The sequence below is a fragment of the Hypoxylon trugodes genome (genome assembly GCF_022578975.1).
Source record: "Hypoxylon trugodes strain CBS 135444 unplaced genomic scaffold F4822scaffold_4, whole genome shotgun sequence".
NCBI classification, from domain to species: domain Eukaryota; kingdom Fungi; phylum Ascomycota; class Sordariomycetes; order Xylariales; family Hypoxylaceae; genus Hypoxylon; species Hypoxylon trugodes.
Window position 1 is genome coordinate 980,980 of NW_026250019.1, and position 26,344 is coordinate 1,007,323.

The following is a 26,344-nucleotide window of genomic DNA, read 5'->3' on the forward strand; positions in this document are numbered from 1 at the left end:
TTGAGATATATGTTTTAAGGGCCGCCTATTATAGGTTGTAGCATCGACTAGAAACAAAATTCGAAATGTTCACGGAGAACATCATGTAAGTCACTTTAGGAGTGATGATGGTTAAAGCAATACAAATGGTGAGAGTCGGAACGACTTGTCCTATCCACGGTAAACCCGCACAGTATTTCTTTTCTTATGCACAGTGCTGCTTAGAACCTAGGAAACACGAAGGACCAAAAACACAGGCATATATTCCTTCATAGTCGATAAGCATGCGTCATAAACACTGTAGAAGATCAGCTTTTCATAAACATGATTTTTTTCTTCTTTAAATTGTCATTATATCCAACTTATTTCATATCAAAAACTCATATTTATAGACATAGCAATCCATGAAAGCCAATATAGAAAATCCAACAAGTATCATACCGTTCATTGAATGTAGGTATGTAGTGCTACCACTTATATCTACACTAATTTTCATCCTCATATCAATCATCAACCCATCCGCCTTAATGAAACTGATCCTCCGTAACGCCCTTCCCCATCGCCGCAGTACTGCTTACACCACCAGTAACCATCTTTTGCAACTCATCAACATACGTCGCACCGCTCCATTTCTGGTGTTTAACAACATCAACACCACCATCTATCTCCGGCTCCTGGACAAGTTCTCCATAGGCACGCATACCATCACGAGCATACGCGCGAGCGAATTTGTCGCTAATAAGCGCCGTGGTGTGCAAGCCCGCCAGCGTGATGAACTGCCAGCAGTAACCTAGCCCTGCTAATCGGCGGATATAGGTCTCCTGCTCGTCGCGCGGCATGGCGGCTTTCCAGTTGAAGGAGGGTGAGAGGTTGTATGCCAATCTATTTTTCGCAACTTTGTTAGCATTCTAGTCTTACGCTGTAGAAAGGGGTAAGGGGGTGAAAAAATTTTTAAAAACGTACTTCTGTTCCGGCCACACGGCATGCACACCCTTCGCAAACTCGACCGCCTGCTTATAATCCGGCAACTTGCTCTCCATCCAAATAGCATCGCAGTAGGGTGCATACGCAATAGCGCGGTTAACTGCACAATCACAGCCTCCCTTCAGTCTATAGTACCCCTCTCTCGTACGCGGCGCATCCCAGTCAAAGAAGATATCCACGCCTGTAATACCGTGCGCAATAGCACGCGCCTCTGAATGGCTCTTGCCCTTAGCCTTCTCAGTATACTGCTTAATTAGGTCCTTCTTATTCGGCAACGAGGGCGCCGCATTAATAGCATCTACGACAGCCTCATCGAAGCGTCGCAGGTTGGCTTGTTGCAACCAGGCATCCTCAATCGCTTGTAGTTGATCCCCGGTCTTACCCGCGCGTTCCGCGGCCACCATAAGGTCGTTCAAAGGTTGCAATTGGGGGTTTGTAGATCCGAGGATGAAGGCATGGTCTCGCGGGTCGATGGTCGTTGTGATGAGCGTGGCAGCTTCTGCATCGGTACGTGCGACGGCGACCAAGTCTGAGCCCATGATGTCGGCTTGTGCTCGGATCGCGACAAGGCGGTTGATGTGTTCGCTGATAGGCACCAGGACCTTTCCTGCCATGTGTCCACACTTCTTAGTACCGGGTGCTTGGTCCTCGATGTGGATACCGGCAGCTCCTTGCTCGATGAATAGTTTTGTCAGCTTCATGACGGCAGTTAGACCGCCGTGGCCCGTGTCTGCATCCGCGATGATAGGTCGGAGGTAGTCGATGTTGGCTAACTTAGCACGCTCGGCTTTGGGTACGCTGAGGCGTTCTTGCCGTTGTTTGCGGTCGTGGAAGAGTTGTGCCATGAATAGGTGCTTAACCTTGTTCGGGACAGTGGTCTTATCTTGTCAGTACGTGAATTTGTGGTAGGACGTAACGAAGAAACTTACATAGGGGTAATCTGCTAGATCGGGGCCAGGCTCGTCCGATGATGATGCGGTTGATGATGATTGCCAGCCAGAAACATAGACAGTGTCGAGATACTTGGCCATTTGCGTGACCATTGTCGGCTCTAGACAGCCGTAGGTATAGCTGGCATCCTTGTTCTGGAAACGATTCTCGAGGATACTCCATAGCTTCTTGGATTGGGCATTGCTCGGGTAGTCGATTTTGAGGTGACCTCTCTTGGAGACAATTTGTTCCGCAGTGAAGGGTCGTTTGGTATATCTCCATCTTGAGTCACTCCACCATTGTTTCACGGCCTCAATTTCCTTCTCGAATAGCTCATCTTCGACGTTCGGGTCGATAGCCGGGTTGATCATATTGTTAGACGCCATACTGGGCAAGGTAGTTCAAGCACAGTATAGTGATGACGTATATATCAAGCCTCACAGGATGGTGGATAAATTTTTGAATTGAAGGCCTCTTTTATGATCCTTGATATCTCAGTTGATGAGATACAATGAATACGTGTACACTGAGTCACCGCCGAATTACGGACGGGTTCAAGGAAGTAGAAATCAAAAATTGAGAAAAGGGGATTAAGATGAACCGGCCACAGATGTTAAAAGTGTGGAACTATTATCGACAAAGAATATTCCGAATCACGGATGTAGACAAACGAGTAAGAAACGACACTACCTAGTAAGCTGACATCGAGGACCTACCTTGTTGATGTACAAAAAAGCAGTCCTGTCGGTTTAGAATCCTTACTTACCACGGACACGCGCATTCGGCAGCGATCGGTCAAGCGGCTATAGATTCCATCATAAGCTGCCTCTGATGCTCAAACTTGAACGATTCTAAGGCAACCACGGTAGCGGTGTGATCGTCCATTGGCCCAACGGGGATGGATGGTTCACCGGCGCACCTCGGAACCATGGAGTAACACATGGGGGATACGAAAGAGCTTCAAAGCTTCTGACGTCGAACTACGGCATCTCGGCTCAAGGGGACTCAACGGTCGAGAAGGGTATTGCGGGTAGTGTATGTCTGGTTTGCCGTGATTGGCCGAGTTACCGAGTTAGAGCCCTTTGAAGCAAAATAAAAGTGAAGAAAAGGAAGAAAGTGGGTGAGGGATCCAGGTCGATCGAAACAAAGACCGCCCCCCTGGTCCCCCGCAATTAGGGGCGCTTAGAGTGGTACTACATATAATACAGGTGCAACAGCCGGGGGCCGGGGATTGGGGTTTAAACTTCGTTCTAGCATTTGATAATGACGTTATCACTAGAAAAGAATTTACATCTTCAATTTGAATATACGAACTATAGAAATGAAATTAGAACAATTGAGAAAAATAATTATTTTGAGACGAGGTGAATTTTAATTTTCAATTTACTATAACATTTTCAAGTCTCACATAATGAGAAGAGATAAACGCAAGTAAGATCAGATTCATCCCGCGCATGAATTAATGTGGAGGTGGATTACTTGAAGCTTGACATGTGAACAAGAAAGAATCTGAATCAGCTTCCATTTATCCAATAAAAGAGCGAAATATGTATACAGATTCCGTATCTATATTGTATATCAGCTTTATCCCATGTTCATAAAATGTACTCGCCACGATAAAGAAACGACGCCTTCCCCGTTTGTACCCGACATTTAGAAACCTTAGCCCCGGGCCTCGGCTCCCGGTATTCCTGCTCCCCAGTTGCAGACACTTGGTATCTTGCGTGCGAACTAGAGACTTAGGTAATCATCATCTTCTAAGTTATCGTGATGTATAAGGTCATTATTGTCACAATCTAGAGGATTTGTGTTTTGGGTAGAGAATTTCCTTAAACGAAATACAATATAACCCGGGCTAAGTATCTCGACTTCGAAAACGAAACGAAAACGGTATCGATATTAAATCTACCTAACAACCGGAAATGTTCACATCTCCGAATAACAATAATTGCAGACTTCATTAACTTCGCAAGTCATCACTCACTAAATAATACCTATTCATTCGTCGTTCATACATCTCTACTGAGACTACGACATAATCGTCATGCAACCTAAGTTGATTGATTTCATACCTCTAAGCCCATCCCGACCATAGAAAACGGACAATGATACCTTTCCGTAATTGTCGTATCAACATATCAACTTAGAGTAGAAAACCAAAGGATGAGATAAAAAGGCAACAGCATCAAGCCAATTCCTGAAGCAATTTCTCCTCCTTCAGCTGCTGAGCCTTCTCATACGTCTCGTACGGAGTCAGCGTGCCGAGCGCTCTCTTCATCTCCGTGTTGATGAACTGGAGGCCGTACACATAACTTGCGTTAACCCAGCCGAACCTAGACAAACACAGTTAGCCACAACACCTCAAACTCCATCTCATAGAAATAGGTATAGGTAACTTACCCTTCTTTAGCCACACCCTTAAAATCCAGTCCCTGATTCCCATACTCCGCATCAACACGATGCGGATCAACAGGCCTCGTAACATCATATTTCTCCACAACCACACCATTGAAATCGAAGAACGCCTTCGTAACCATGAAAAGCCACTTGTACGCAAGTTTCTGCGCAAGATCCGCGTAGCCATATCTATACAACCCCGTCCAAGCCAGCATCTGCTGGGGCGCCCATCCATACGGATAATCCCACTGCCGATTCGGACGCTCAAGACTAACCACACCGCGCGACTCCTCCGTTCCGGAGAGTAGTCCACCGTAAGCTTCAAATTTCGGAACCGCGCATTTGACCACCTTGGCCGCGCGTTCGGGATCCGGGACGCCGGCCCAGAGAGGCCAGAACGTCGTGCATGACTCATAAGTGCACTGTTCCTGCTTCACGGTATCGTAGTCGAAGTACATGCCTTTATCCTCGTTCCAGCAGTACTTATGAATAGCCGCGCGTCGCCTCTTCCAGCGACGGTCCCAGATAGCCGATGTTTCGACTTGGCCTGGTACCATGGTGCCACTACACCATTCCGCAGGAATTTCCAGTTTGTCACCGAAGACGTTGCGGATAGTGCGCGCAATGTCCATTTCGTATTTATAGACCAGTGAGTTCAAATCGATAGTCGCGAGGTTGGCGCACACTTTTTCGAGTCTGTACGAAGTATCGTGGCCCGACTCTCGCACGGCACGATCGTGAAGGAAGTATTCGTCTAATTCCGGCTCATTAACCTCGTTATGGTTATAAGCCCTGACGAATTCTTCAAACCCCATGTTATGCTTCTTGGCATAAGGCTCGAGGATGTGGACGAAGTGGGAGGCTTCCGTCTCCGGTGGCACACCCAATCCTTCCGGCCGGTACCGCGAAAGACCAGTTTTCGGATCTAGTCGCGGCTCCGACATCCACACACAATAATACTCCTTGATCGCAGCGAGGAATGCCGTCTTAAGGAAATCGACTGCGCCAGGTTCATGCTGAATCTTTTCGTATACTCGCAGCGCCATGTCTGTTAAGAACGGCGGTTGCGACCGTAACAAATAGTATGATCTGGTTGCGTTGAGTATCTTGCCATAGTGTCTAATACAAAAGCAAAAGTTCTGAACCATGGACTTGGCAAGGTACACCTTGTCATTAACTAGGAGCCCAAGAGATTCCATATAGCTATCCCATCCATACAATTCATTGAATCTGCCTCCCGGAACCACAAATGGTAACCCACGTAGAGTCTTCTCCCCAGTCTTCGGGTCAATAATCGGTTCCATTGCGACTGCGAGAAGCCCAGGCTTATCGTTCATGTCTCGTAGTATTTGAGGAGTGATCTTTTCAGGGAGGTATAGGACGTCTAGTCGGATTTCTGGTCGATCGCGAGCAACCTTTTGGTAGAATTCATATTGCTCTGGAGCTCCCGGCGGGACGTAAATGCGAGGTCGCGGGTCATCCGTCCAATCTTTGGGATCTTTCGCCGCAATTTCAATGCTCGAGGCATCGATGCGACGGGTTAACCCCTCCCAGAATTGGTTCTTAATGAGCCTAGATAATCTGCTGACAGGGTTCTCGTTTAGACGGCCGATATCGAGGATGATTCGCTTGCGTCCAAACTCCTTCGCCATGTACAATTCTTGTAAGAGGTTCGAAAGCATGTACGTGCCTCGGATATCGAATCGGTTGTGGCCGCCAGATGCGGCAGTTCGAAGTGCCATTACCTAAGACGTCTTAGGAATCGTTTTATAACCATTTCCTAGTCTTCAAGAGCTTACCTTCGGGCCGGCATCTTCGATTGTGATTTGCATATTGCCATCGGTATCTTCCTGTGCTTGTAAGCTTTCTAGGGTATGGTCAACATCGACGAGGAATTGACGTGAGTGCGGTCGGCTCGATTCGTCTGAGAATACAAGATTTAGTAAGACCTTTTTCTAGCTATTGGGTGAGAGTGCTTCTCATACCATGACTACCTCGCCTATGTGGTTCGTGAAGTCCCATGCGCTCTATTTCCTGAACGATACCATTCTACCTTTCCTTAGCTAATTTTCCAGTCGTCGCAAAGTTAGGGTAGGATATAACATACTTGAGAATATGTCCGATTTCGTTTATGTGCTCGATCTCCGCCATGACGGGCATCGGATGTGTAATACGTTCTCGCATCGTCGAAAACTCCCCAATCATCACTTGCGCGACGAGTTCCGTCTCTGGTGTCACGTCGGTGGGCCTTCGAAAGACCCGGCGTTAGCAAGTCGGCCATTGTAGGTCGATGACAGCAACTCGTAGGCGTTTATGGGGGGTAAAAAGGGTCAAGGAGAAAGGAGTACTCTAAAAAGCGGTATAGAAGTCCTAAGCGACGAGATACTCGCGAAGTCGTAGCGAGTGGGGGTATCTCGGGAATTCGTTTACGTCGTTATGATCGACAGTCCCGCACTTCGAGATAAGAGGTGTTTACTAGGTAGGTAATTGTTCCCGTGACTAGCAATTTTTTAAATGGAATAAGAAAGAATGACAGGATAGGACGAAAATCGAGGGATTATATAGGTATTGTACTATGTAGTACGAGCGGACGCGGGGGGGCGAGGGTATCGTGGGATTTTGGTTCTAGTGAGACGCCTGGTGACCGCCACGAAGCGACAGGGAATAAAAAGGACAGGATGAACAGATCAGTTCAGGGTCCTTGCACAGGGAATAAGCACCCGCCAACCGACTAACTAACTACCTAATAAGAGAACTGTTCAATTGCAACACCTGGTAGCTTTAGTATGGTTACAAACCTAGGAAGTAGTTGAAGCAGTAAAGGAATAGAGAAATAGAGTGTAGGTAATTGAAGAGTGCTAGGAATGTGGATTTAGCTATTGTACTACAAGATGATGTCAGCGCGGAGGTCGGGGAAGGAAAAGCGCCAATCTATCACGTGTTCACGCTTATATTACCTACAAAAAATTGGAATCAATTGAAAGTTTCTATCTACAAACCTTCCACAACTTCAACCAGCTCGATTCAGACTGGTCGAACATGTATGTTGACGTGCATCCGGATTCGGTCCCTGAGAATTCGATCTTTTTCCATCCAACATTCGATAGGTGAAAATCATCAGGGTCCTTTAACTAAGACCGTGAGGGCTGCGCAATGACATTCGCCCCGCATAAATTACCACCCTACTAGATTGAGAATGCATCCATCCAATGGGGTTGCGGACGATATACCGCATCGGCAGCATTCTGACAGCTCTCAAAACACATCTGAACTTTTTTTTATACGACTAGACGGGTCTGGAATAATGTTATGAACACCCACTGCTGACTTTATCTCTCATATAACCTTTTTCTAGTCTTGCCGGTCATCAAATTGCGAGACGACGACCATCCAGGCCAATTTAATCGAGATGATTCTGACCGAAAATAATGGGGCATATCATGAGCTCAACGTCAAGATGTGGTAGATGACTCCACTATATGCCACTATGAATTCACTGTTCCCGCTGTTCCCGCTATTATCAAGATAGACGGTATCTATCTTCAGCTACTACGTAGTGATCACCGTTGCTGCTTTCCAAACATTGAGAGATTTTACAAGCCTTGTGCTCAATAAGAAGTTGTCCAGAATGCTCTGGCCTCGAGCCTACCGACTTAAACACACATTAACTAATTCAATGCTAGGATAACGTATCGTTTGTATGTATCCAGTCACTGGTGTCAACGTGGTAAAGGCAACACAAACTAAGACCACATCGCTTACCTAGGTACTCATTCCCTTATATTCCCCCTATCTTCTTGTAGCTAGCTTTTATCCTTCGAAAAGCAAAAGACTACACTTTTAGAGCTAAGCATCGTGACTCGGAAGGGACTTGAATAGTATAGGTCTGTCGGAGGCTTTCAGGAATGACTCCGAATGAGTAATGAGTAATGGCATAGGGGATTGGGAAAGTCACGCAAAACTACTTTAGACGAAGTAGATGACTCGTCTCACGTCTTCTCTTAACACAATACTACCTAGGCAGTGATCATGATCCCCTTTAGAATTTCGAAGACATGAGATTCTTGTCGGGGGTGCAAAAGTAACATGATACCCTATAGCACACTTAATATCAAAGAGCTAAATGTTGGTTATCGGTAGAACTGTACTAATAGCAATGATGTTAGAGAGCCAAGAGATGACATATTCCAGTCTTAAATGCTTTCAAGGTCAATTAAGTATGTACATAAGTTAGTTGCCTGCACGTAGACTCTTAGTAGTCCATTATTGGAAACTTGGAGTTGAAGGTTAAGGGAAGAGGTAGCTACTTGCATTAGCCCTGGCATGTCGCTCTTGTTCAAACTTATTGCCACTGTAGTCTTTCAATTCCAGTGTACTGTTCTAGGTGTGTAGCAATTGCCATGTCCATTCAGGGGTTTTGATGGAGCTAACCGAGATCTTCCCGTCACTAAACCCTATCCTAGTGGCTATCCGCAGCGCTCTAAAATGTGGGCCAGGCCCCGAACCAGAGGCTCCAGCTGAGTCTCCATCTCGTATTTACTTGAGACTGCAACTTCTAATCTTACCAACCCGCCTCATAATCGGCTACTTCTGAGAATTCATCCCTATTTCGTCAAGCCAATGGAGAGTAGAGCGTCTATCTAACCAGCCACATTTATCTTACTCCCTTTGAAAACTGACATATCGCTTATAAATACCAATAAAGGCCGGTATCTAATCTCGGCGTCCGTGCCAATGATTGCGATCTTGAATTTTATCAGTTATGGCTGACGAAGAAAGCAATTGTTGCCAATTCAGCTTTTTCATCTCCGGCGCCTAGATCGTTCTCGTTTGTCTTCGGTGGCTCGTAAAGCCACCGGACTTTCAAGATTATCAGCCCCGAATCGATAGTCCTGAAAGATATTTCTGAAGCTGACCGGTTAGGAGAGCCGGTCGAAGCAAACTTCATCGTTGTTTGCTCCCGATGCCGCACTTGCAGCCAATTATCATACTCAAATTTCCACAATCTAGAGCCACCGAAGTGCTTATGCAGCCCACGGCCCATAGCCCTTGCTCAATAGATATCTAATGCAGGTCAACCTCGCAATTTGTTGCGCTGTCTTCCATCACGGGCGTTGTCTAGTCATGAACCATTGAGGGCTAGGCTTCTGCCGCCCTGTCGATTGTCAGCTCTTTGCAGCGGCCCCCATTCTCATCGCTACCCACCAACGCCTACCAGCTGCTGCATGCGACGCACGAAAACCCGTATTAGCAAGGTGTTGTACCTTATCTTCCCGAGTGGGGAGCTGCTTCTTATTTTCGTAGTTGACGTTCTATTAAATATTAAATCCGATGGCGTCGGTTCGGTCCTTCGATGCCTTGTGGCGATGGCACTATTTCCTCAAGATGTCCTTCTCAGCTGAAATTCGAAACCCACGTAGAAAAACAACAATGGCGCCGCGAAGCTAGTAGTTATAGATATTGTCATATCACCATTTTACTTAGTCACGTCTCTCCAGGTTACGAGCCTTCCCGCCAATCGTTTTCGTAGCTCTGAAGCAGTCTTTCTTCCCCTACTATTCTTGATGGACATTGTCGCAGGCAGACGTGATATCGATTGCTTCTAGCCTCCACAGCCTGTCAACATGGGCGTCTTCAAATCATATTTTACTCCCGCTCGCGCGAAAGAAAACAAAGAAAAGAGCCACGAAGTACCTACACCGGAAAGCTCGAATCCAATTGCACCTTTATCGTTTACACCCACCCTCCTAGCCCCGGGTATAGCAGCGCCGAAAACCCCATACGAATCTTATACGCCCCAGCCACGCTCCACATCGCCAGCGAGCTCGTTAGATCCTATCGAACAAATTCGCAATGCTCGAAAAAATTTCATAAATGTTAGATCTGATGTCATGTGCAGCTGGTTATACCAGCAGCAACTAGAAAGACAATATACAACTGGTTTGGAGTTTGACGAGGGCGTCGTTTTGAAGAAGGGTAAAAATGACTACGCATGCTGTCCGCCATCGCTTCAAGAGGTGCCCAATGGTTTGTATGATATGATAATGGAATTAAACGTCCGGGTCTGTATCCGCCTCTTCCACATAAAATAGGGCAAACCACTAAACAATTTCGTAGTGTGCTATGACGGTCAACACAAGGATCATCAACGTCATTCTAAATGCGAGACGAACGACATACGACTATATCCCCATTTCCAAAGGCCTCCGCTTGCAGGTATTACCTAGCATGAGTGAACTACCTCGATGTCAAAAACACCATTTTGCCGCGTTCATTCAGGACAAGCAGATCCTGGTGGTCTGGGATGACGAGCCCCAAAAACTCCTAGTGAGAGCCGACGCCATAGAAAGACAATTAATGAATATGATCTGGGGTACTGGCAATAGTGTAGCTGAGAAAGAAGAAAAGCGGGAAGGCAGAGAAAAAAGCCAAGGGGTTGAAATAGACGCCACGGCGGTAGATCTAGAGGCGGCGAACGACGCAGACGAAAGACGTACTAAACTCAGCAGCCCATGCATCGTGGCCCTAACCTTGGCGCTTTGCATGGCTTGTATGGGGCTAGGTCTGAGATCCCTGGCATACGAAGTCGAAACCGACAAGACATATTATCGGTTGGCACTCATCGCGGTCATTCCGATTGAGATGTGGGTGGCCATGTTCTTCTTCCAGTCATTGATCACCAACATTTTCCAAACAATCGGTCCTATATCCGCAATCGACAAGAACTCAAGATTTTATTCCGGGAAGCCCCCGAAACGACTTGATCGGGAGACTGAACGACTACCTCATGTCACCATCCAGATGCCCGTGTACAAGGAGGGCCTAAGAGCCGTCATCGTGCCGACAGTCCGGTCACTTAAGCAGTGTATCTCTACGTATGAGCTACAAGGCGGTTCTGCTAATATTTTTGTGAATGATGATGGAATGCAGCTCATTTCGGAAGAACAAGCGCAGGCACGTCGCGATTTCTACGACGAGAACAACATTAGTTGGGTAGCTCGTCCGAAGCACGATCCCAAGCCAGAGGACGGAAGTCAACCCTTTCTCCGACGCGGCAAGTTTAAAAAGGCATCAAATATGAATTACGCTATGATGGTCAGTAATCGTGTTGAGGACAAGCTACTACAAATTACTAGAACCCCGGATTGGTCCAGAGAGGATGAGAAAGCTGCGTACGAGCGGTGCTTTGCTGAAGTTTTAGAAGAAGACGAAGGTCGAACCCAAGCTGAGGGCAACATACGTATCGGCGATTATATCCTTATCATCGATTCAGATACCCGTGTACCGGAAGATTGCCTTTTAGACGCCGTTAGCGAAATGGAACAATCCCCGCAGGTAGCCATATTACAGTTCACTTCCGGTGTCATGCGAGTGACATCGTCTTTCTTTGAAGGAGGGTAAGTCAATTACTATCCCATAATGTAAAGGACATAAGTACTTACTTGTTTATTTGTAGTGTTACGTGGTTTACCGAGCTCATCTACACGGCCATTACTTTCGTGGTAGCGAATGGTGATGCTTGCCCCTTCGTCGGCCACAACGCTATGTTGAGATGGTCTGCTATTCAAGACGCCGCTTCGTATCATGACGAAGATGGCTATGAAAAGTTTTGGTCGGAATCTCACGTGTCAGAGGACTTTGATATGTCTCTCCGACTCCAATGTGCTGGCTACGATCTCAGGTTTGCGTCTTATACTGGAGATGGCTTCCAGGAAGGCGTCTCTTTGACAGTTTATGACGAACTAGCGCGATGGGAGAAATACGCGTACGGCTGCAACGAGTTGATGTTCCATCCTCTCAAGTACTGGCTCTTCCGTGGTCCTATAACGCCCCTGTTTAGAAAGTTTTTATTTTCCAGTATCCATTTCCCCAAGAAGCTTACTATCTGCGCCTACATCGGCACGTATTATGCCATTGGAGCTTGCTGGCTTTTAACACTCATGAATTATTTTCTAACCGGCTGGTTCTTCGGGCTTTACGACAAGTTTTACATAGACTCGTTCGCGATCTATATTTCGGTCATAGTCGTCTTTACGGGGCTTGGCAATGTTTCTCTAGCTATATTGCGGTATCGGCTGAACCAGCAATCATTAATAAGAGGCTGTGAGTTCCACACCCCACTCGAAGCTATTTCGAATAGTACCGAACTAACTCTTCTTCACCGTCAGTATGGAACAACCTCAAGTGGGTCCCGTTAATGACTATCTTCCTCGGCGGCTTGTCCCTGCACGTATCACAAGCTATCTTGAGTCACTTCTTTAGTATCGATATGGTCTGGGGGGCAACAGCTAAGGAAGTCGAGGACGTCAACTTTCTTGAAGAAATCCCGCGCTTGCTCAAACGGTTCAAGGGTACTTTTCTCTGGTGCATGATCATGGTCGCGCTGATCGTATGCGGCTACTTTGCTTTCCCCGTCGAGTGGAGAATCATACACTTCGCGTCTATTTGGCCGCTCGCGTGGACTGTTGTTTGTCACTTCTTGCTACCGGTTGCGTTGAACCCGGCTTTAATGGTGTTCGCGTGGTAATGTTTATAAGGTATACATATTTGCGTGGGGGGTCTGGTTGCTTCAAGGCATGTAGATATCATGGTATATATACGACGTATGCTTTACGGTGTCCTTGAAAAGGAGGTACAATAGATTTCACATTACACCGTGCAACGTAGATGCAGATATCCTGGATGTGGTGTATATATCCTTGTTAGAATAATGGATTTCATGGGTTGATTAATCCGCGCTTTTACTAGATCATTACATAAAAGATCTTTAGGCCTCTTGGAATTTCTCGTCATGTGTCTTGCTTGAACAGGGCATTGAATTGACTATGACTAATTTTTTGCGAAATCAACGCAGCGTCCCCTGACGAACATTGAAAATAGTATCTATATGTAGGTAATGGGAGATACCATACCATACCAAACTATACCTACATAGGAATGCTATAATAGAAGGATGCTATTTATGATATCTACCCCAATGTCAGACAGTTCAATCTGATCACCCACCGCCTATCTACATGATACAAAGATCGAGAAGGGACGGTAAAGAAATGTGTTGGTTTGGGTTTGAATTTGACAGGTCTATAATAGGCGATCATATTGCACGTTTAGGATACGCGGTAGCTATTCGTCCGTCAGTTTTTGTTCTTTTTCTTTTGTATTTTCCGGCGGTCTGCAGCTGAAACTAACCCGCCTTCTCATATATCATGTATGCGTGCTATGTATCATGTAGGTAATTGTTGAGGTCTCACGACGGCTTGCAGGTTCGAGCGAAAGGGGTAAGTCTACCCCTACCTACTGTACATAAAGCTCGGATGTACAGTTCCTAGTAAGCTTAGCTACATATCCGATGCATAAAACTTCTTACCTTTCTGTACCTAGATAGACCATATAATGTGACTATATCAAATAGGGATTTCGATTGTCTAAGGGATTGGTTTAACTTGCATTCTACCCCTGAATTGATACACCAGCCCGTGCTGGAATTCTATTATGGCGTGCTGTTGAAAAGAGTTGGTTAAAGTTGAAAATGGGGAATTCGGTTAGGTAAACAAGGGATCATCGGCTTCCCACCCCATACCATATGTACGTACAGTACATTCACTAAAGCCGGTGTAGTGCTGATCCTCGCGCCTGGCTGCAGCGAATTAGTTACTCTAAGCCCGACCCCACCTGCCTGCTACAGGCAAGTCGGCAACTTTGTCCTCTTAAACTTAGGCAGTTCTAGGTACATTTATACAAAGGTATAGACCGCCGTAGTATCAATTTGATGGATCTGATAAAGAACGATACGAGGCAGGTACGTTCTTACACGTAATACATACATGTATGTGTATCGTGTCAAGTGAGTAGCGATTGGGTACATTCATGAGGAAGTAGCTACGATAGGTACAATTATTGTACTTCTTTTTTCATTATTCCTTTTTTTTCTTCTTATTGTCTTATTATAGGACCAGGCTAAAAAAAAAAAAAGCTGTGATGTGGCTCAATCCGCATCAACGCTACCTACATCTCGTCCCCATCAAGCATTAACGCTGCGCTGTAGTTGGGGTTTGCCGGCCTCGGGAGTTGTGTTTCGTTTTTTTAGGACCTTGGAGAACGAGTTTTATTAACTTCAAAGCTGTTCTCCGATTTCTCATTCGGGATCTTTCTCTTATTCTTTCGTTCTTTCGTTCTTTTCCTCGTTCCTATCCTTACTATCTAGGTACCTTGGGGCATCCCGCCTCTTGTCTTATTTTTCTTATCTTTCCCCGATCTACCTACCTACGCGTAACGTTGGCTTCCCTATCAACGTTCCTTCACCACCGCCAATTATGGCCTTATTCGTAGACCTCGACGAAGAAGCTGAACCGCCTCAGACGCATCATTACGGTCTAAAGCCAGAATGGAATGGCGAACGAGCGAAGCAGCAGTTATCAGCATCGGGGGTTAATGGGGATGGGGCAGTAGCTCCAACGAATGGAGACGGGGGACAGAGTCAGTCGGTTACGACGACAATAGAACGCGAGCCCGAGAACCTCAATGAGCATAATGGGATGGCGGAGGCTCTCGGATGTTATCCGTAGGCAGACGCAACCTCACTTATGGCATTTCTTACTTGCAGATCCCCTCCCCTCAAGCTTATCAATACTATGATTCTTTCTAAGTACTTGAGAAGGTTGGAGGGGAGAGAAAGCTGACTCGACATCCAAACCAGTATCGTCATGGCGATTGCCTCGTCCATCGACCTTAATACCCTCGACAATTTGTCCCGCACCTGTCGCCAGGTCCACATAGCCCTCCTACAGTATCGCTCTACTCTCATCGCGCACACCCTCCATTGCGTCAACGAAGACGTGCCTATCGATCCCGAAGATACCTTCCGATATCGCGCCCGAGCTGGGAACTGGTATTACATGGAAGACGGTCGATCGGGAGATTACAATGGTAAGAGTGGGAGTTGCGCGAGAGATATGGTGGCTGAGTGTAGACGCTGCGGGACGGTTGTCTGTCGAGTAAGTATCCCTACACTTAGTCAATATTTGGGCACTGTCTGGAAAAGTGTCTAATAACATGCGACAGAACTGTGCGATTAAACCCCCCGCCCCCGCCGTGCTTCCCGATAGACATCGTCGACTATGCATCCCATGTAGTAAAGCCCCGCTAGGCAACCTTGTGAAGCCACCATTACGAGCAGATACACCTGTAGACGCGGACGAAATGCAGCGAGCGGTATGCACATGCGATTCGATCGGAGTCTGGCTCTGCCAGCCCTGCGGGAGGAGTATTCGAGGAGCAGATCATGATTATAAGTCGTACGTGTTTTTATTTCTTTCCCCCCAGCTGTTTCGTAGTAACCAACCATCTGCACTCCCCCAAGCTAAACCCAATACAGCATCTGGAAATGGCGCAACCAATACGGCGAGGTTCTTGGTGGCCTCGGCACCGGTATCGGGGAAGGCGACCGGGGTGTCATCTGCGGTCGCGAGGCCGCGTGCTGTGGCTCTAAGGAACGCGAACAGGAGACGGATTGCGATGCTGCGGATGCGAGGGAGTTGGATGAGAGTAATAATCTCAATAATAGTATTAATGGTGGTGGAAGTAGTACGACTACGCTCTTGTCGCCTTGGGCTACGCCGTCCCCTGCGTCTTCGATTTCGGGGTCCCCGCCTTCTGAGCGTAGGACGCCTAGTCCGCAGTTGAGGCCTGGGTATGCTAGGCATGAGATTGAGGGGATTAGTGGCGTTATTAAGACTAAGCTAGTCCAGATCGTGAAAGTAGGGAAGTGTGTACCCGAGTGGGAGGATGAGAAGAATAAAGGTGAGATTCTGGGTCGGGAAGTTAGTGGTAGGAGTAGAAGTTGGTGTGGTTGGTGTTATAGGGTTATTCCTGGGGAGAGGGATTGGGAGGCCGCTGGTAAGGGGAAGGGGGTTAACGGTAAAGCATGAATGGGAAGTGAGGTTGATGACCTCTTGCCCCTGTGGTAGCATAGTTATGGTGGTTGTGGTGGGGAGGGGAGCATTGATAGAGTACAGGATATTGCATACTGCATAACAGAGTCCGGTTGCTGGATATTGGACGAATGAGTATAGGAATCGAAAGAGGATTTTTAGGTGTAGATGGATTTAGTGATAATGAAATGAATATTTGGATATAAGTGAAATAGCTCGGGGTTTATATGGTGGGTAGATAGGTGAGCGGATACGGTGAGTATTTCTACAATACATGGGCTCCTTATGCCGGGTTTTTGCAGTACGATTTGGATTGAGAGCATTGGTTTGCTTTATATACAAAATTGAACCAAGTAGCTTTTCTCACGATATTACGATATAACTACGTATATATCGACTAGAGGTCGGTAGAAGATTTGTTTAGCCCCGAGGCTTGGTATATTCATGCTGTACACTTATATTTTGTCTTTGATACATATTCTCGGCCCGTAGCCGTTGTCTTACCGCTTCGATCCCTCCTTAGTTCCGCTCCATCTCATGCCGTACGTAACACTATCCATTCGTTAGGCATTATAGCATAGAGCAGAGATCAGATTTTTAGAGCCTCTTCCATTCCCATCTCGTTTCATCCTAAGCAGGTAAGCATATGACTCGTCCCTATCCTTTCTGTCCGTTCTCCGCCCTTCAACACGGCAAACCACACGGCTCCGACCATACCATGCCAAATCCGTAAATTTCGCCACCGGTTCCGTCGCCCAATTCAAGCCCTATTACAAGCTCGATGATTATAGCGCATCCTGCATCAACAACTCCTTCCTCTTCTTCCTCTCCTCCCTCGCCTTCGTCCGAATCGGTCCCCACCTAGCCTTCACAGCCTCCAACTTCGCGTGCTCCCTCGCGCGGTGCTCCGGCGCGGATTTACAGCACATCATGACGAACAACGGCGCGCATTCGTACTTGGCCGCCAGCGCTAACACGCTCCATTTCTTTGGGTCCTCGGCCCGGAGCTTGCGTATCTCGGCTACTTGTTCGAGGGTTACGTTGTATTTCTTGTTGTGGTGTTTGAGTTCCGGGAAGTTTTGGCTGGAGGTGTTGGGGGTGGGGGAGGTGCGGAGGAGTTGCGATATGTTGGCTTGTCGTCTAGGATCGCTGGGGGGGAGGAATTTGAAGGGGGTGTGGTATACGGATGGTGCGGAGGAGGGAGGGTTGAAGATTATGTTTTGTGAGGAGTTTGTGGGTTGCAGGAAGGAGGAGTGAGGTGCGATTTTTAGAGCGCGTTTTGTTCGGGAGGTGGTGGATTGGTGGCGTTTTTGCGTTGTTGAGGGTGTCGTTGATGTTGTCGTCGCTGTTACTGCTCGTGTGCTGCTAGGCTTGTTGAGGCAGCGCAGGAGCGGCTGCATTATTGTTCGGGTCTCCATTTTCGTTTTTTTGGTGAGGTTTAAGGGTTATGAAGATAGTCAAGTCGGATTCGGAGAGCAATTAATTTATTTGTCGTTCGGGCGTCTTCTTCAAATCCTCTCCAGACTCGACCCCGAGGCTCAAAAGAGTGACCGTCGAATTATTTTATCGGCCGCCGTGGATTTGATAGGCGCAGTTTTTGTCGGAAGCTTTTACGGCCCGAGGTCCCACCGCGAGGTCATGTGACGTTCTCATTTTTGAGTGGTTACATAAGCCATGGTTTTAAAGTGCAGCACACTTTAACACTTTATGATCATTGGCCATTTGCAACGAAATCATTGAACCAATTAGAGTTAACAAAAATGCTGCGTATAGAGGCAACCCAGATAATCACCAAGTACACTGTTCACTGCCTCATTGCCCCTGGCTAGTGATGAGAGAGCTGAAGTTGCTTACATTGATATCGTCTTACTAATCGTATTCAAGGTTGCCGCTGCCCGTCGGAATCCATAACCCTGATCCCGTGCCTTGTCTTAGATACGTACTACTTTAACCCCTGGCAACTTGCAATTGAGCCCTGACGAACTAAATCAATTTAGCTCATTTAGCTCACCCTTTTAACCCAATTGAGAATGACCCCTCATGAAGGTGACGTACCTACGGAATCTCAAGAAGTTTCATGTGTCCATGTAAGCACTTGAGATTCTTCCACCTTCCAGCCTATCCGCTTGGCATCGCAATGCTTTTCGTGATATTCTTCATGATAGGTACGTTCCTTATTTTTTTCATCCCATCCCTAATGTTGGGTTGGTTTCTGGAAAGATGTGGGGGATGTCATAAGTTAACCCTCTTTGTCGGTCTTCCCCTTTTTTGGGCATCATGAGGTATCCCAAGGTATTGATCTAAATTGTTCTATATTTCCCGATCTGGACTTTGCAGATGAGAGACATGGCCATCTTGTCCTACGATAATTTTCTTCTGATAAAGAATCATATCGCCAATGGCTGGTGATATGGGTAACACAGTTCGTACCCAGGGCCGTGTCAGCATTGATTTTGTTTGTTGTTGTTGGGTTAATTCGTCTCGACCCGTCGTCGTCATACCTATTTTCAGCCCGAGGGATCGCATTGAATTTATGCGATACGATACATGATAATTAAAGGCCCAATAAGGTGACCATTACCGCCCCCTCTGAGACAGTTCCTAGTCCCCGTCTAGTTTCGTCGGAGGCGGGAGAATTAATGAAGAAATTGGTTGAAAGAGAGGTAGGCTTGGGACGATCAGGAATGTCGTCTCTAGTGTGCCTACCTAGGTAGTGTACTATGAGACGGGACTATGAGTGGTATCATTTCTTGCCCCGTTGGATTCCGCGAAGATCATTGGGGCTGTCACCACCGGTGACGTCGCGAGTTGTGGCCCCCCTTATTTTTTATAGAACGGGCGGGCTGTTTTTTATGTTACGTATGAGCAAAAAATATGCAAGCCTAAGAAAAACGAAAAACCCCCAATACATGTACAACTATTGATCTCGTTTTGCTTTTTTCATATCCCGCCTTGTTTACGTGATACCAATACCAATAGCAGTACCCATTATCTTCCAAGTTTCAAGTATCGAAGCAAGAAACAAGTCGTCTATTCCCTTTCTTATTAGCCTTTTATCAATACCAAGTCCTACCTTACGTGTGCAATACACAATACCGTACACATCTGTGAAACTGCAAAAGTTGTGTATACATTTGTACACATTGAACTATTGGGGGGTACCAAAATGGATTTAGCGGGCTTTTGAAAAGCAAGCTGAAGCAAGCAACCAAGCACGCGCTGTTCCTACATTGGAATCTGATCGTTGCTATTGTGCCTTCCTTGAATTTACAGTGACGAGTTTAAAATCAGAAGAGAAAAAAATAAAAAAAGAGAGAAAGCACTCACGGAATTTTAACTTAAGCTCATCAAGGGTATTAACTTAACTTTCTTATTATTAATTACCTAAACCAATTAAGCATATCTATCCGTTTTTAAGCGTCTTCTTATTCTTTATCTTTCTTTTCCCGCCTTCTTCAACATCCCGTCTTTTTCGCATCAAGGTTGTTGTTTTCGGCCTCAATTAATGGCCGGTCGCCTGTCAGATCCTAGTCCACTTACAACATCCCTATCAATCTAGTCGGGTATCTAGGCAAATCCAAGACCTTTTATTACATACATACGCTCATATCCTCTCATACCTAAACACTCAAACGGATACATCCGATACACAACGATACATTCAATCCAAGGACACTTGTTGTTTAAACCACGATCGACCAGCATCTCATCATCAATCTAAACCGCAAATTGTTGATCGTCGCTGCGTATCAGCTGGTTACCTCCTCTTTTGGAACCTGGTCCTTTTTACATATGTGCTAGGACTGAGACGATCTTGGACAGGATCTCCCAGGTTTCATACCCCAAAACAGCACACCACTTGCATCCTCTTGCCTTATACCTTACACCTTATACCCTACACCCTACCTCCATCTGCAACAGCGGGAATCGCAGTAGGGCAGACCAGGCAGTGCAGCAAAGCGCAGCGCAGTGCGGTACAGGTAGACGTAAGATATCCTCCTACCTCACACCCTACCTACCCTGAGTATAGGAAGGGAAGGAAAGGCAAAGCAGGAAAAAAGAAAAGAATCTCGAACTTGTTCTGGGCGAGCTTGGCCAATCCGACATTAATTCTTTCCTAATTCCCCGTGGGTCAACGGAGGGTAAGTGCCATTATATTCTATCCATATTGACATTCAAATACCCCGACAATTTATTGTACTAGTACGCGAGAATGGCAAATTCAGATTGGAGAGAGATTGGGGTGTTATCTCAGGTCTCTATCCTTCTCCATCTTCTCAAGTCAGACAAATACACCGGACTTTTTCTTCCCTTTCCACTCAAACTTTTTCACCAACAACCCCTTACTGCAACAACAACAACTACAATCACGTCGTTGCACTGCTTCACCTTCGTATTCTTGTTCAACGTTTTTATTCCGTCGGTGTTTGTTTGCTTGGTTTGGTCATTTTTGGTCCCGTGCTAATGATTTTCTTGGCATCTTCCAGAAAACAACTACCACTCGCCTATTAGGTATTGTCAGTTAATCACCCCATTATAAGCCTTCGAATCCCCGGTCCGCAATTATGACTCTTGCACCAGCTGCTGCTATAAAAACAAGTAGGGAGAAGGATTTATCTCCCGAATCAAGGGAGAAAAATCAAAATACTACGGGTGACTCAACTTCGACTATCACGGAACCTAACGAGAAAGAGATGGAGGGCGAATCAACAAAAGCCGATCAAAAGTCGAAAAAGCGCAGCCTGTTTGGATTCGGGAAAAAGAAGACCGACTCCAAGACTATTCCCAAGTCTCCTCCCAAACCCACCTCCGAATTTCCGAGTCCACCCGTCGTAAAAGATGCGCCTAAACCGTCATCAAAACGGTCAACAACCGGTTCACCAATTCCAGCTGGTAGCCCCAATATGACGCCATCTTCTCCTGGCCGGGGTCTATACTCATCCTCCCCACGTATGAGTTCACCAGCTGGTTCTCAAATCTTCGAGCGAGACGTCCAAGAGAGCACTATCGTTATACCCAATTCACCAGCTATTCCCTCCCATATCCAAACCGAAAACTATATCCCTCCCGTCCTCGATGCATCCTCCGAAGCCATTACGGACGATCGTCTCAATCCCGACGCCGTCGAGATTGTCACCCATAACGCACACCAACCCGCAAGTGTTACAGTGACCGGTGCCTCTACATTTGATAGCGTCTCCAACCATTCATGGGCTGAGGATCTAGCTGCGTTCTCTGATAAGGAAGAGGCTGCCTCAAACTATGGTTCTCTCGACTCTGCCGACGTTAGACGCCTAAGCTTTATATCATTCGCAGACGTTGTTCAGGCAGAGCAAATACCGCCCAACAGCAGCCGTGATTCGATGCACTTGGCTGGTTTGACTTCAATTGGATCAAGAGGGGTTAACCGTTCGCCATCACCGATAAGATCGCCGGTCTCCTCTCAAGGACCCGAAACATCACCACCGAACAGTATCTCAGGCTCTATCAAGGGTCTAAGCATGTCACCTGTCAGGAAACCTTTGGGTAGTCCGACTTCCGCAGAGCACAGTCTCTCGGCGAGCGGTGGAGATCTCAACATAGAAACTATGTCGCAAGCTCTGAGACGTACCGGTAGCACCGACCTCAGCGTTGCTCGAAGTCTTCCCGTCAGCCCAATTGAAGGTCCCTCTCGCTAATTGGACATACACATACATCCATTCAAACCTGTCTTGCACTCAAGACAACAAACTACAAGATTGCGACATATTTACGGGCTGTGCCTTGAGTCGGCAACCCCCAATTTTTGGAATGCGTTTAGTTATACTTCTTGGTTTTTTTTGGAACTGCGACAATTCATGGATACCGTTTGACACTTTTCTAGGAGGGCAGAGAGGGAGACACAGAATTTGGGCAAATGGAGTTGGTAGATATGCGGTTTAGGGCTAGGGCATATCCTTTTGTGTTTTTGTTTCATTTTTTTTTACTTCTCTTCTCGTACGAGCTGCGCATATCAGGGGAGGGTGATGATGATACCATTCTCGATGATTTTTTATTCCCCATTGCGTTTATGCTTAGCTAGCAGGATTGTGCTAGCAGATTTTAGGGGAAAGGCGGCGGACGTGGTTTAACGGGCTATTGAACTTCTCAGGAAAACGAAGGATTAGGCGACGGAGGTTCTTGTTCTCTTTTTTCTTTCTCATATCATATCCCTCCTTGCCCTCCTCTCATCGAACATTCAGAAGCAAAAAGCAGCGAGATGGATAGGAGCAAAGTTGTACATAGACAGAATACCTTCGAGGTTATTATGTGCAATTCTTACCATCAACCAACTGTTTCATCTTCCTTACGTGATATCCACAGATGTTCTTTTATGTCCCGCTGTGTTTGGCATATTAACCCTACGTGCATACGTTCCTACGCGTAGCGGTTTTGCCCTTGCATATTCTCCCGTCCCTAGAACCGAAGCCTTCAAGCTAGGCTAAGCGAACACGCCAACCAAAAGTTGGAATTGCTAAAAGCATCTATGTTTATACCTCCGTCATGAATATGCAAGGCTAAAGTAAGGGGTCGGTTATAAAAACTGCAAAATATGAAAAATACTATCAGTCATTTTTCACCTTGGAGGATGTTAGGTGTTAGTAAGGCATACTAAGCCACTACCTAGGTACGACCCTGAAATACATGATAAGCTAAGTCGTAGCGAAAGCTATTCGTGTTCCGGACTGCTGGGTCGGGAGAACGGTTTACGGCTACGACTTTAAACTCCCTACCCACGTTGTGGTATTCTATGGGTAGGGCCGGATGGATATAGTTTGTATGCTACTATGTAAGTGTATGTGATGGAACATGAATGACTAACTAGCTGGTGCAAACTAGAAGTTAGGAACTGGGATATGTCACGCGGGTGATATGTCTTGTCGTAAGAGGTATTACTCAACTTGGTTATTGCTATTCTTTCCAGCTTCATTCGTTCGTCAGCTTTCCTATTATACGTAGGTACCTAGGTATGTTTTAAATGGGAGCGAAGTATGGTATTTAGGTACGTGCGGTGATCCTCCCATTCCTCTTCCTTACATAGCTCATAGCTTCTTTTCTCACCTGACTGTGCTCTCTTTTTCTGCAGATGTGTGGGGAGGGGTTTTATTAATAAGATGTCGGGCATCCCGTGGGACTTACATTTACCAGACTACTTGCACGCGGGTATACTAACCGTGTTTCAAGATTGGTCGGCCGGTTGGTAGAAGGACGAGGCGAACGGATATCAATTGTTTCATGAATGGATCATCCCCGGATCTTCTGATCCTAGAAGTCTGATCCAATTTCTTCCCCCTTTCCCCTTTTTTACTATGGCACCCATCAGCTCATCTTATGTTGCCTCTCTTCATTTTTTTCTGGCATTTCACGGCGTTGTTCAAGTCCGGAGCATGTTGGTGGCTGCCTGGCATAATAACAGCGCACACGGGCGCCGCCTTAACTATGTCGGGTAAGCTAAAGAGGCGGCCATGAAATAGGGCGGCCGGGGTGGGACGTATCAGACAGGAATAGACATTCTATATATCTGTCTACTTAGGTACAAACATACCCGGTTATGTTATTCTCTTCATGTCCCTAGGTAATAACAACTACTGTTTCGAACCCCCTTATGTGGTTCAATCAAGGTTGATTTCTTGTTTCTTGCTGCTTCGTACAATTCGCAATACCTAAGCGAAATCGAAGATAGCACCCAGGGATTCTTCGCAAGAGCGTTACATTGGTGAATGGATCCCTGAACAAGGCTCGTGCATATGTAATCAGAAGAAATTTTGTGGCTCCAGACGATCGCTGCGGAACGGTCCATTTCAGACTGTCTTCTGGCAAGGATCAGGCGTGGTAGCGAAGTGGATTTTCGTATTGCTCAATCTTGTCTCGTCCCATTTCGTGAAAAGCACGTTGCGGCGCATTTGTTCGAGAAAAATTACAGCTGACCTTCCATTTTACTGATGACGAAAGGATCCCAGTATCGTTTTCTGCTAAAGAGCAACACATATTAACATACGTACATACATATGAGTGTTGGGCATAGCATATCCTGCGAGATTTGTTGACTTACATACGTGAGATATCTACACTCACATACTTAGGTACCTTACATGCATTAAGTACATAGCACACCACCACACCGATGTTCCTGAGAGGCCTACCTATTAAGGCAGAAAGGCAAATCGTGGAGGTGGTCTGGCTACATATCACACAAGGGTTAGAGATGAAATCATATATGCATGTTGTACACATACAGGTCTCAATGGAGCCAACGTAAGGGATCCGGGAAGCTGGATAGGGCAACATAAGAGGCGAAAAGAGACACTGGTGTCACTTCGTCCAGTCACACCTCGAACGCGAGGCATCAGCTCCGTGATAGGTTCGTCCGAGTCGAGGATGAGAAACATGCATATTCTTACCCAATTACACATCTGAAAAGCCCTGTATTTCATCATGACGGGACCTTATGCTGTGTCGCGTTGTTTGTGACGAAGCAAGGCTTTGTTACCCGATCAAGATGCCATTCTCGGTCTACTCCAAGAGTAGGGTTTTACAATGTTCTTTCGGAAATGAACCGAGAATGAGATGAAGCTTTAAAATTAAGTAGGTACATCAGTAGGCTTTTAAAACAGACGTTGTCTAAGTACCTAGATAGAGGGGAATGTCTAAAATATCATATGTCCGGTTCCCCCCCACGCGCCCTAACGCTATAGAAGACAGAAAAAGAAAGAACAGTACTTTTGCTTATCGTCTTTTAAGCCTGGCGAATCAGTTATATCCCCACGGAAACACGTAAGCCTATAAGACATGACATAACCAGTAAGAAGTAGGTATATGCGAGGCTTCACTTACACACCTCTATTTCACATGCGTCGCGCCCGTCAGATTTACTACCAAGGACATCTCATTCCGTGTAACTTAGGAATATCACATTTCCGTAGCCCTGTAAGCCATCATCAGGCCATATCGAATTACATATACTACCGGGGCGTTTTTCTGACGGGCTTTTGTGCTGCAAGAGAAAAAGGCCAAGTACCGGAGGATTCGCTGTCAAGACTTTGCTCGGACTAGCACCATACCTTAGTTGTTTAAGAGGCAGTTTAGATACACAAGAGGGCCGTCTTATCCTATCCTATAATTTAGCTATATCTTGTAGCCTCACCGCTTGGCGATCCCCAGCAATACCGAGGATACTAACACAACCAGGTTACGGTTACGGACGTTGGCGAAGGAATTGATTAAACTGGAGACGCCGGATATGTCCTTATTACTTAGGTATATGTACGATCCCATATCTCTCAGCTCTGGTCGATTGTTATTATTGTCGAGTACCGAACATAGAAAACGCAATATCCGCCGTGCATGGAAATAATAATAGGTAACGTATCGTAATAGATTAAGTCAACATCTGTTAGGGATATATGTTGTACCTAGGTACTTATTTTAGTATAATGTGGTATGCAGAGTAAATGAGGAGATACATTGGATGTATTTTTATTAGGTTAACCTCAACGGGCACTAATGTTAAACGTCGACTAAAAATAAGAATTGGCTTCTGTCACTTCCACTGGATGACAATAATTGCCTGCCCAGGCCACATACTAGACACGCTAGACAAGTGCAACTTTAGTTGATGTTAGAACGGGCTTCCTTCCCCTGGAGGTACCAAAAATCAGCCGAAGGAACATTGGAAGCTGCAAGCTGGAATTGAGTTTCCGTCTCGTCTACGCTTTTTGGCCCTCTTTTATTTTATTTGACTTTACCTATCTAGCTGCCTTGCTTCATTTTTATTTTATTCTGCGCAGATAAAAAAATAATAATTCACAAAAGAAATAAATCCTTCTTCAACCCTGTTAAGACTTCTCAGTTTCGCTCTTCGCTCTTAATATTCCCCCCAATACCCCCGGTCAACCGCATCAAGCAGTACCTTAGATAGGGTAGTTTGCATCTGAGACAATCATTTCTACGGTGGTTTAATTAGAAGCTATCCCCCCTACGGAAACACATTGCCCACCACTGACCATATCTTCCTTATTTGTCGTCGCACGTCCTCCCCGCCAAATTACCTGGGGTCCGTAGCTTGCCGTCTCGACCTTGGAACCTGGACCGGGGATCCAATCGTC

At 46.2% G+C, this 26,344-nt stretch overlaps 6 protein-coding genes across 6 annotated transcripts; 3 read left to right on the forward strand and 3 right to left on the reverse strand.

The window, feature by feature from the left end:
- Positions 1-445: 445 nt before the first annotated feature.
- Positions 446-2,588, reverse strand: F4822DRAFT_203975 (isocitrate lyase). The gene is made up of 3 exons (XM_051453766.1): positions 1,893-2,588; positions 943-1,841; positions 446-861 (listed from the first exon to the last, which is right to left on the reverse strand). The coding sequence occupies exons 1-3, from the start codon at positions 2,277-2,279 to the stop codon at positions 504-506; spliced, it is 1,644 nt and encodes a 547-aa protein (XP_051315309.1). The 5' UTR covers positions 2,280-2,588; the 3' UTR covers positions 446-503.
- A 1,116-nt stretch (positions 2,589-3,704) lies between these two features.
- On the reverse strand, positions 3,705-7,268 carry F4822DRAFT_398747 (glycoside hydrolase family 37 protein). The gene is made up of 5 exons (XM_051457716.1): positions 6,398-7,268; positions 6,276-6,339; positions 6,090-6,214; positions 4,294-6,035; positions 3,705-4,226 (listed from the first exon to the last, which is right to left on the reverse strand). The coding sequence occupies exons 1-5, from the start codon at positions 6,569-6,571 to the stop codon at positions 4,079-4,081; spliced, it is 2,253 nt and encodes a 750-aa protein (XP_051315310.1). The 5' UTR covers positions 6,572-7,268; the 3' UTR covers positions 3,705-4,078.
- Positions 7,269-9,567: 2,299 nt separating this feature from the next.
- F4822DRAFT_204028 (glycosyl transferase family group 2-domain-containing protein) lies at positions 9,568-13,062 on the forward strand. The gene is made up of 4 exons (XM_051453767.1): positions 9,568-10,352; positions 10,408-11,687; positions 11,747-12,393; positions 12,459-13,062. The coding sequence occupies exons 1-4, from the start codon at positions 9,915-9,917 to the stop codon at positions 12,815-12,817; spliced, it is 2,724 nt and encodes a 907-aa protein (XP_051315311.1). The 5' UTR covers positions 9,568-9,914; the 3' UTR covers positions 12,818-13,062.
- A 1,027-nt stretch (positions 13,063-14,089) lies between these two features.
- Positions 14,090-16,623, forward strand: F4822DRAFT_398758 (uncharacterized protein). Its single transcript, XM_051457717.1, has 4 exons — positions 14,090-14,851; positions 14,987-15,284; positions 15,352-15,584; positions 15,665-16,623. Exons 1-4 carry the CDS (start codon positions 14,604-14,606, stop codon positions 16,215-16,217), a joined length of 1,332 nt encoding a protein of 443 aa, XP_051315312.1. The 5' UTR covers positions 14,090-14,603; the 3' UTR covers positions 16,218-16,623.
- On the reverse strand, positions 16,597-18,254 carry F4822DRAFT_204382 (mitochondrial ribosomal protein subunit L20-domain-containing protein). Its single transcript, XM_051453769.1, has one exon. It carries the CDS (start codon positions 17,636-17,638, stop codon positions 17,006-17,008), a length of 633 nt encoding a protein of 210 aa, XP_051315313.1. The 5' UTR covers positions 17,639-18,254; the 3' UTR covers positions 16,597-17,005.
- A 2,302-nt stretch (positions 18,255-20,556) lies between these two features.
- Positions 20,557-22,007, forward strand: F4822DRAFT_204245 (uncharacterized protein). Its single transcript, XM_051453768.1, has one exon. It carries the CDS (start codon positions 20,786-20,788, stop codon positions 21,896-21,898), a length of 1,113 nt encoding a protein of 370 aa, XP_051315314.1. The 5' UTR covers positions 20,557-20,785; the 3' UTR covers positions 21,899-22,007.
- Positions 22,008-26,344: the final 4,337 nt, after the last annotated feature.

Bases quoted from the DNA above. Each gene is read 5' to 3' on its own strand.
- F4822DRAFT_398747 (XM_051457716.1), bottom strand. From the start codon at position 6,571: ATGGCCGACTTGCTAACGCCGGGTCTTTCGAAGGCCCACCGACGTGAC. The intron at 6,215-6,275 runs GTATGAGAAGCA...TTGTATTCTCAG, and splicing joins ACATAGGCGAGGTAGTCATG to ACGAATCGAGCCGACCGCAC. The intron at 6,036-6,089 runs GTAAGCTCTTGA...AAGACGTCTTAG, and splicing joins TCGAAGATGCCGGCCCGAAG to GTAATGGCACTTCGAACTGC.
- F4822DRAFT_204028 (XM_051453767.1), top strand. From the start codon at position 9,915: ATGGGCGTCTTCAAATCATATTTTACTCCCGCTCGCGCGAAAGAAAAC. The intron at 11,688-11,746 runs GTAAGTCAATTA...GTTTATTTGTAG, and splicing joins TCGTCTTTCTTTGAAGGAGG to TGTTACGTGGTTTACCGAGC. The intron at 12,394-12,458 runs GTGAGTTCCACA...CTTCACCGTCAG, and splicing joins GCAATCATTAATAAGAGGCT to TATGGAACAACCTCAAGTGG.
- F4822DRAFT_204245 (XM_051453768.1), top strand. From the start codon at position 20,786: ATGACTCTTGCACCAGCTGCTGCTATAAAAACAAGTAGGGAGAAGGAT.
- F4822DRAFT_398758 (XM_051457717.1), top strand. From the start codon at position 14,604: ATGGCCTTATTCGTAGACCTCGACGAAGAAGCTGAACCGCCTCAGACG. The intron at 14,852-14,986 runs GTAGGCAGACGC...CATCCAAACCAG, and splicing joins GAGGCTCTCGGATGTTATCC to TATCGTCATGGCGATTGCCT. The intron at 15,585-15,664 runs GTACGTGTTTTT...AACCCAATACAG, and splicing joins GCAGATCATGATTATAAGTC to CATCTGGAAATGGCGCAACC.
- F4822DRAFT_204382 (XM_051453769.1), bottom strand. From the start codon at position 17,638: ATGGAGACCCGAACAATAATGCAGCCGCTCCTGCGCTGCCTCAACAAG.
- F4822DRAFT_203975 (XM_051453766.1), bottom strand. From the start codon at position 2,279: ATGGCGTCTAACAATATGATCAACCCGGCTATCGACCCGAACGTCGAA. The intron at 1,842-1,892 runs GTAAGTTTCTTC...TGACAAGATAAG, and splicing joins ATCTAGCAGATTACCCCTAT to ACCACTGTCCCGAACAAGGT. The intron at 862-942 runs GTACGTTTTTAA...TGCGAAAAATAG, and splicing joins GCCGTGTGGCCGGAACAGAA to ATTGGCATACAACCTCTCAC.